At 40.4% G+C, this 9,349-nt stretch overlaps 1 protein-coding gene across 2 annotated transcripts; it reads right to left on the bottom strand.

Moving 5' to 3' along the window:
* Positions 1-1,693: 1,693 nt before the first annotated feature.
* Positions 1,694-8,880, bottom strand: nr2c1 (nuclear receptor subfamily 2, group C, member 1). 2 transcript variants are annotated; one of them, XM_068602857.1, is made up of 14 exons: positions 8,727-8,880; positions 6,812-6,946; positions 6,191-6,424; positions 5,950-6,028; positions 5,682-5,861; positions 5,441-5,591; positions 4,910-5,006; positions 4,449-4,633; positions 3,931-4,084; positions 3,685-3,806; positions 3,374-3,516; positions 3,037-3,174; positions 2,752-2,857; positions 1,694-2,590 (listed from the first exon to the last, which is right to left on the bottom strand). In XM_068602857.1, the coding sequence occupies exons 2-14, from the start codon at positions 6,881-6,883 to the stop codon at positions 2,419-2,421; spliced, it is 1,833 nt and encodes a 610-aa protein (XP_068458958.1). In that variant the 5' UTR covers positions 6,884-6,946; positions 8,727-8,880; the 3' UTR covers positions 1,694-2,418. The 2 variants fall into 2 exon arrangements, with proteins under 2 accessions (XP_068458958.1, XP_068458959.1); XM_068602858.1 differs by lacking the exon at positions 8,727-8,880 and adding an exon at positions 8,539-8,720.
* Positions 8,881-9,349: the final 469 nt, after the last annotated feature.

The raw sequence follows: 9,349 nt of genomic DNA, 5'->3' as shown, positions 1-9,349 counted from the left end.
TTAACTAAATCAGTGTTATTAAATGCCCACGTTAAGCACATTTGCTGTGTGGGCATATCCGCGTGTTGCTTATCACACTCCAGCGTATGTATGCTGTAGGGAGAGTCATACGCTTCAGCCTACACATTTTCACTATTTTGAGAAATGTTGTGTTATTGTGTGGTATATTGAGCAGTGTTATTTTACTGTTAGTGTTTGTTTTTTTTGGTTGGGTAATTACTCACAATGTCTTTACTTTATTGTATTTATTCTAATCACCAATAATAATGAACAAAGCCGAGCTGTTGTTTGCCTGTGTTTTTAATTCATCTTAAGAATTCTTAATAGATTAGAAAATATTAAATTCAACATAAGAGACACCATGTTTTGCAGCACTTTCCCCAAAGCCCCAAGAGGCCATGGGAACAGTCCAAATGGCCGTCTCACTCACATTCATTCAGTTTGGAATGAGCTAATCCACCGAGCTTGGAACACAAAAGCCCATGTTGCATCACAACTCGCTTCACCCTTCCAGTTACACACAACAAGTGTTTGCTTTGTGGTTACAAATTGTCCATGCTCTTATCTGTATGTACATAATGTACAGTGAGTGCTTCAGATACTGACATAGACTAATGCAGGTGATGAAGCGATGACTTCGGGCTGTGAGGAATCACATTAAACAGGCTACACCGGACAATGGACTTCTAAGAATGGCAGCATACCATATCTATCATCACGTTTTAATGGTCCTATCAGGGCCTTTAATTAGCCAGACACATCCACCGGGCAACTACAGCATACCGGTGCTGTCCTCTGTTCATCCATATCCGCAGAGCACTAATGAAAAATTGATGCACCAATAACACACACTGACAGTCCTTTTGCACAGTAGCCTGCGAGATCTTCCACCTTCACGTCACTCGACACACAAAACCTGACACACAAAACCCAACAACATCACTGGGGTAGGATATAGATTTTGCATTATTAATTCAGAGGGAACATGTAAACAGAAACACGGGCAAGTTCCAAGAAGTTACAGTTTTCTAAGACGTTTATTTAAACTCAGAGACTCGTCGGGAACAACTATTGCAGGTTTTCTTTTCAAAGTTTGTCCAGACAACTTTCAGACAGCCCAAACATGGGCGGATTAACACCTGCGAGCCAACAGTCAAATAGTGGATTAACAGTTGAGGAGATGTGTTTAACATACTCCAGCACTCAGCCCGTGTTCAAGTGTTTGTCTCTATAGGGTCTGATTTACTGGAACAGTACACTTAAAACCTACTCTCTCTCTCGGGGACTTTGATGAACAATGGTCAAAGGTTGATTGGCTTGGTACGTATAATTGTTAACTAAATAATGTTTATCACTTTTAATAGTTTAAATACTCCATTGTCTTTCTGTCTGAGTGCCTAACTAACGGGTGACCTGGCATTGAAGCCTGTTTTTGCCGTAAGGACGTGCACAAGAAAAACACTATGCTATAAAATACATCTCCCATACAGAAAGTTAATTATAATGCAAATGGTTGACCTCCAAATTGATCCCAATATGAATGCAGATGGGTTCTTATTTTTGGGGTACATTATAGCCCTCAGTTGCTTTAAAAAATACTTTTGCGAGTCAGTTATCATGAGTCAGCTTTATCTATCCTACTTATATCCAATCAAACTGAGAGCTCAATTGTGTGAATAATAAAGAAACAAGGTTGAAAGGTATTTTTATTTTCCAAATTAGGATACCATTTTCCAGCCACACTAATTTGTCCAAAAGATGGAATTCACAAATTACCAAGTGCCGTCCATTTTAGCCATCTTGGTGCATTCTATATACAAATATATATACACAATGACTTCAAGCTGTCAAATATTTGTCAAGAGATGCTGCCTGATCCTTTGGATTAGCAAACAAATAAGAAATAAAGGTTTTAACCTTTGCGATAAAGACATCTCACAAATCAATTCACATTATTAAATTTGTTTCTCCTTATAATTAGTCGAAAAAATAAAAATAAAGCATGATCTTGCAGGAAAGCAGTGAAAAATCAAACCACCCTGATTCCTTCAAAGTGGAAAATATGCAGAAAAAAGAAGAGTCCCGGAGGCGATGAAGCATAAAATACTATGTACAATAAAAAGCGCAGTCTACTATGCAGGTTTCAGGGGTTCGTTCCTGAATGGGAAGATACTGGCAGTCTCACTGGCCCACTGGAGTTGATTTGTGTTTGTCCTCTTTTAGAGTTGTTCTCTACCGACTGGTTACTGAGGAGCCAGAGGGAAGAGCCAGGGAAGAGTAAAAACCGTATTCCCATTGGATGCCGTGTCATAACTACAGTATGTTGCGACCACTTGGTGATCGCTCTGCGGAGCACTCCGATTGGCAGGCTGTCCAATTTTAACAGTCCAAAGTTGCAACTACAAATGGCACAGTGTGTCAGACCCCAGAGACGGCCTGGCTATTATAATCAGTGGACTCCATTTTCAGGATGTAAGGGATGATGCTGTCAATCTGCACATTGCCGATGAGCCCAGCGAAAAACAGCTCCTCGGTGACAGCTGCACTTATCAGCCTGAGGGCAGGAAGACGCAGCAACAGCTTGGATAACCTGAGAGCAATGAGGGGGGAAATGAGACGTCAAATTTAATGCGCACTCCATCACAGCGATATGATCACAAATCTGTACTGACAAATGTAGAGCCATACTGTATTGGTACAACATCACCTTTCTGTCAATGAGCAGGTACTACAAAGCTAAAGCCTACTGACCGATAGGAGTCTTCTGGGTAGGACGTGGTCACGTAGTCCTGCAGCTCCATGTACGCCTTCTCCTGAAACCGCTCTATCTGTGGTGTGTTATCGATGCCCGGGTGATCTTGTAGAAAATCAACACATGCACACAGTCAGATAATGGTGACACTATATTTGGCCCTATGTACAACTTATGCTCAGGATTTCCCACTGAGGATTCAGCCTCAACAGGAGGACAATAACTAAAATACATTTCAGTTGAAAAGTACATTTAGTAAAAGTACATTTCACTTGTCTACGCACCAGGACTGAAGAGAACGATGGCTTTGAGGTAGGCATATTCATAAGAGTCTGGGGACAGGTTGGTCATGCTGTTACAGAACTCCTGCATTCTCCAGATGTGCTCCATTACTAGTTTTACTCGATCTGGGGACAACTTATCTGTCAGATAAAAAAAAATAATTAAAAAGAGGAGTCATGGATGAAATGGTTAAAGCATCAGTTTACATTTTTGCAAAGTTGAGACACATTGTGCCACAAAGGTAAACATGACAGATCTTGCGGTCTGCATGGCATAAATGGTCATACATAAACATCGTTTGTGCTTCTGGAATTGTATTCAACAGCAGAGTGCTCCTACCTTCTTGGAGGCTGGTCTGCAGATGATTGATAATGGCACTTAGGATTGTACCAACATTCATGACGTTGGAGCACTGTGCCAGACCGAGGGCAAACAGCTCATTCCAGCAGGCTTTCATTAAGTTAATGTCATTGTCTTGACCACTGTGAAAATAAAGTAAAAGTTACTTTTTGCTCCAGAGAACTGTGTGGCCGTTTTAGGGAACACATGCTCAATTGTCATCTTATAAAATGACATGTTCTGATAAATTCCAATGCAATTATTAGAAAAGTTGGGATGAAACTATGAAAGATCTTGTGACAAAAGCTTACCCAAGTGCCTGAAAGGCAGGAATGGAGCGTGCCCAGTGCATGGAGAGAAAAAGTAGCCGGGAAGCCGACTCACAGATGTAGTTGACATTAAGGTACTCTGGCACAGGCAAAGGCATCATAAGCTGCAGGAACAAATTTTAAAGTAAATAAAGAATACATTACTGCAGAGTTTAAAATGTGTAAACAAGGGTTTTGGGCTCTGTTAGATTTTATCCTGAGTGGAGACGTTAGTGGCTGTGCTCTTACCTTGAAAGGGATATGACTGTCAGAGAGTATAGATCCCTCCAACTCCACCACAGGACCGGACTGGTCCCCCGACATCAGCTGCATTGTGGCCTCTAAGGAATCTGCCGCTGGGCCATCACCAGGGTGCAGGACTTTGGCCAGAGTGTCAAAAGCTCTAATTGTACACAAATTATGAAAACAAAAAGTTAACGTTAAAAGATCCACTTTTTGTTTGTCATCTAATATAATGGAGCTTACACAGAAACCGGGAAAAATATCTTACAACTCAAAGCAGCACAATAGTGCACCCTTGACATACAGTTAATTTTTTGATTGACTGTGGTTGAATCTAATTAAGTCCTTTAGATTGGAGTCAGAAACCACATGGCCCTGCAGGAAATTCTATTAAAGGTTTGTGAGAGACAAAAAAAAAATAGCCCCTGGGTTTCTTTCTAGTGCCAATGTCATGTATCAAAGTATTCAAAAGCAACTACTGGTTAGTATCAAAGCCTCTTGATTCTTTATGACATCTCCCTCACCGAGTGATATCACTTGCACTTTGCTCTTCTCCTTGGATGTCTGTCATCGAGCTGTCCCCGTTGCTAAGCGTTTCATCTCCCATCATGTCATTGCCGCAGTCACTCGCCTCTCTGGCCTTGTTGAGGTGGGCGAGGGACGTCACGACATTTGCCAGAGTGCCGAGGTCACCGTGAGATGGGTCGATCTGGTGAACGGGTAGCAGTCATTAAGAAGTCATTTTTTGCACTGCTCTATCTGGAGTTGACAAAACATTTGTGCTCATCACTAAACTATTTCAGGAAAGAATAACAAAATATATGAGGGGACACATGCACCTTAAATGAACAAGCAATTAATCCTTTCCTAATTATAAGGTACAAAGCTGATGTATTTAAAACATCCAATATGCTTAGGGGTTGTATTATTGAAGAACGGCTAGGTAGGATTTTAGTAAAATGACATTTGACTGCAGTAGCATTACCTTGTCAGGGGATAGTGGAATCAAAATGGTGTTTTCCATCTTAGTGAAGGGTTGTTGGATGTTGAGCAACATGCTTGAGTCAAGCAAACTTGTAGACCTGAATGTAGATATTTCACATTTTTACATTGCAATATGTAACATAAAACCATGCAATGTGATTAAGTCATTACTCAAACTCTTGTCAGTATACAAGTTACACATGTGCAATCTAATTGAATTAAATCCAACAAAACCTCTTTCTTCCATTTGAATCTTACACTGGTCAGAAAAAGACATGAATGTTTTAGAGAGGATGACGTTTTATTGGACTACATTATGTTGAGGTGTTTTTTAGTTTCCATGAAGTGAGGAAAAAGATGTAAATAAGAAACAAGTTTTAATATGATGCAGTCCAATAGAACATCATAGAGTTACTATAATTCAACAAAAGTATTACACAAAGATAGTATTTGCATCAGGGCTATTTATTGTGTTGTATTCAACTGTACAGGTGCATCTAATAAACTGGTGAATTAGTGTAAGTGGTTGTACCTAGCAGATTCTTTGTCAGACATAAAAGTGGGTGTGGCAGCCAGAGGACTACACAGGTTTTTGCGGATGTAGATTTTCTCAGTGGAGGCTGCACAGTTGACAGATTTCTCCCTTGTTGTCACTTCAACGGGCTTCCTTTCACACTGCACAGCTAGATAAGACAAAACAAAGACATCAGACCTCATGTAAGCAAGTCCTAAATGACAAATCGACAACTATATAGAATATCACACTCTCTTACAATCCTGTTTCATGCCCAGATGCATGCACCGCTGCAGTCTACAGTACTGGCAGCGGTTTCGGTGGAGTTTGTTGATAGCACATTCTCCGGAGCCCCTGCATGTGTACACTAGGTTCTTTCTAATGCTGCGTTTGAAGAAACCCTTACAGCCCTCACAGCTGACTGCTCCGTAATGACGCCCTGAGAGAGAAAAGAGGAAACAGGATCAGGTTAGCATATCTGTTACATAAAAAGCATAATGTTTAAGCAAATCAAACTTAACTCATACCTGAGGCCTTGTCCCCACAGACAACGCAGTACTCCACAACCGGCTTCACAATGGACTGGTCTGAACCGTCCGTCACAAACTGAAAAAAAAACAACCAGAGACCGCAAAATAATTGAACACAGCAAACATTACAATAAGTTAAGACTGACACTAAACATGTTCATGCTTTGGTCATAAAAACTTTCAATTATTTGTTTATAACCACAGACTAAAAGAGGCCATTAATATCCTCCAGTAATACCTGAATCTGCTGCCCAGCCAGATCGTGGGAGGCAAATAACAGCTGGTTAACCCCAGAGCAGTCTGGACTTGTGAGGATGACCTTGTTGGGTGAACCTTCCTGCTTGGCCAGGATCACCTTCCCACCAGAGGAGTAGTCAGCATTTGCTAGGATATACTGTTGCTTTCCAGGGGAAGATGGCTCAAGTGCTGTGACGATCTGGATCTTCTGGCCAGTCTGCTGATCAGTTACAATCTAGTAGAAATAAAAAAAAATTAAAAAGCAAATCATGAGAGTGCTGACTGGCTGTAAAAGAAATGCAGGAGTAGTTTGGCTAATGATATGTTAGATGAATCAAATAAAAATACAAAAACAGTAATTGAAAGACCACTGCTCCTAAAATTGCTATGAATGGGTTCAATGCAGAGAGCAAATTCCATGTATGTATGTAAAAATGTATGTAATATGAGAACGTAATAAAGTTTACATTTTTAAGTTGAATTGTGCAAATACAAAACCGTGCTAGATTAAAACATCAGCTATCCTTGGATTAAATCATGCCAAAACAATGTGCAAATGTGTTTATTCACACACAAATTACAAGAAAAGCATGTTCTCGTGGTTGACAGGCTCTCACATCACCTGGATTCTGTGTCCTAATGCCATGTTGCCGTCTGCTGACACAAGTTGAATCCTTTGAGTCTGTCCATCCATTCTGATACTGCATGCACCTTCTTGTACTGGTCTTTACATCAGTGTCCCATGAGGCATGCACACCTGTAGAGAGGATGTGTTTTACTTCATGTCTTAACAAAGCAAAATTTGGGTCGGGTAAAGAACACCTTCAAGGATAAGGAAGAAAGTATTATTATCTTCCTACCATCAAATTCCATGTATAATACTTGCCAAAATATTTTTTTTTTAAAAACATCAATTATGTAGTTCCATTTTAGAAAAGATGAGCAATTTCCTAAATTAGCAGGGCACTATAGTTTTAGAAAATGTTCAACAGGATTTGTTAGCAAATTTGAGGAGATGAGGTTTTCTAGCAGGTATTTACAGTAGCTCAGTGTATGTAGGATTGGCACAAAATAAACTGCAGTGTCCCATGTTCAAGCTAATGCAGAAAAAAACACACCCAGTGCAATGGTGCAGCTCAATTGTTGTTTTGTAATGCTTTTGGGCAACAGTAGAGGTCTATGATACTGAGGAATAAGGTGCATCACGCTAGAATGACAATACTTATTTGTTTGGCCTTTCATGGAAGCTTGTTGACCAAAAGATAGCTATAGAGCATTACCAGCCTTATCCTTTTATAAATGTCTGAGCTATGTGTGTAATTTAGACCCCCCGCCCCCCTCCCCAAAAAAGCAGTTAATTGCACCTTTTCCACATGTGTAAATAACATGTTTTATATATCGGTGCGTGTCGAGTCACCCAGAGATCGGATTTAAATTATTTTCAATTTGATACAGTTTCACAGCTCAGAGATGTTATTTAAGTGACCACGAGGAACGAGTCGGTCCTGCAAACCACTAATTAGCTAACTTACGTTATAACTAACCCGTATCAATCCTGTTTTCTAGTTTAACGTCACCTTTCCTTCAGCAATAATAGATTTCTGACCAAGACGTGAATTATATTTCTAAACATTCAAGGGCGAGCGTCACCATAGCTCTGAACGATGCGTGTTAACAGGTAATGTAGAACATATAATACATGATATTGCGTGCCCCTAACTTAGGTTAGTGTGTGGCCTACGCTAACCAATCTAGCCGGCGCTAGCTTGAAACTGTAATGTACCAAATAAAATACGGTTGAATATCATTGTTGAGTTTCAAAGGATGAGCGGCAAAGCTGCAGCAGTGACACAAACAAGCTCTTGACAGCCGGCCGTTTCAAATCGATACGGAAGATAAAGGTATTTCTTTTCCTGTGGGTGAAAGGTCAACATTGAAGGGTTAAAGCACGCTAGGGTTCAGGGCCCAGGACGCAGACTCGCTCAGTCAAACGGCGGGACTTCGGGGTTTTGACAACCGAGCAAAAAATCGCATACATTATTTGCACTGGACTTCCCTTTTAATCGGGAATTCAACGAGACAAATTACGATCAACACTACGACGTACCGTTCTCACAATCGGACTTAATTTAACGTTGTGGCTGTCTAATTTGCGGACGGCTGGTTAGCATTGTTAGCAGCGCAGCTAAACTCAGCTAACATTGCTAGCTGACGCGGCTAAGCTAGCTAGCACTAGCATGTACGTTACTAATATTTCTGTTGCGCACACGTTAACATCCAACGTTAATGCGATTCACAGTGCCATCTGTACAGTCGCGCGTGCACACACCAATTTGATTGCATACTTGCCTAATTTGAGTTTTAACCGCGGAGCTCCTGACGACAGCGCTAACGAGCTGTCCTAGCTGTTTGCTAGCTGGTAACGGTCGCTTCCCTGCCGTGGTCGTTACTGAACACTCCCTCTCTTCCTGCGTTACTGGCAACTCGTGTCTCCTTCTTGAACCCCTCATTCGTCCGCGTTAGTCGCTGTATCTTACCTGACAATGAGTTGTTGAGTCAGTTAGTGTGTAGTCTTCTATATATTACTATTTTAACTGTTTGTTGCAGTTGGTGGGAGGGTCAGAGTTCGTGACCTTTCTTCATCAATAAACGATTTACGCACATGCGCAGTTTGTTAGCCTGTCCCCAGAGTGTGTGATGTCAACCTGTCGAAAAGTATTTTTTTTTAAATTGGTTTGAGTTTTGTCACAGGAGTAATGGCATATCCATCATACATATGACTGATTATTTTTTATTAACAATCCTGCATGGCACATTAGTCAGAGCAAACACACAATTGTGTCCTGAAGTAGAACAGTTTGCATAGAAATTCATTTTTATTTATTTATTTAATTTATTTTTTTTTACAAATGGTTGACCGTCAGTTGATGTAATGTTATGCATTTAGATACCAGAGGAGTTTAGGCTTCATTGTTTTAAGATCAATAATACAGTGAACAATGCAAATCAACCTACTGCTCTCCATTGACTAGTTAATACATCAGTTATTTTATTACTTGCATTTCTGCAATAGAAACCACATTCACATTATTAATATAACTTTAAAGTCCAGTGAACTATCATCTACTCAAAATGCCTTTCAGTTACAGTATGTGTAGTA

This window comes from Clinocottus analis, unplaced genomic scaffold (genome assembly GCF_023055335.1).
Source record: "Clinocottus analis isolate CAN_PGR_092001 unplaced genomic scaffold, fCliAna1.0.p SCAF_6, whole genome shotgun sequence".
NCBI classification, from domain to species: domain Eukaryota; kingdom Metazoa; phylum Chordata; class Actinopteri; order Perciformes; family Cottidae; genus Clinocottus; species Clinocottus analis.
This window is presented reverse-complemented; position numbering and strand designations above follow the sequence as displayed.

Coding starts and splice junctions, on each gene's coding strand:
- nr2c1 (XM_068602857.1), bottom strand. CDS start 6,883: ATGGATGGACAGACTCAAAGGATTCAACTTGTGTCAGCAGACGGCAAC. Junction 5,592..5,681: donor TCTGGGCATGAAACAGGATT/GTAAGAGAGTGT, acceptor TGTCTTATCTAG/CTGTGCAGTGTGAAAGGAAG. Junction 3,807..3,930: donor ACAGTCATATCCCTTTCAAG/GTAAGAGCACAG, acceptor TTGTTCCTGCAG/CTTATGATGCCTTTGCCTGT.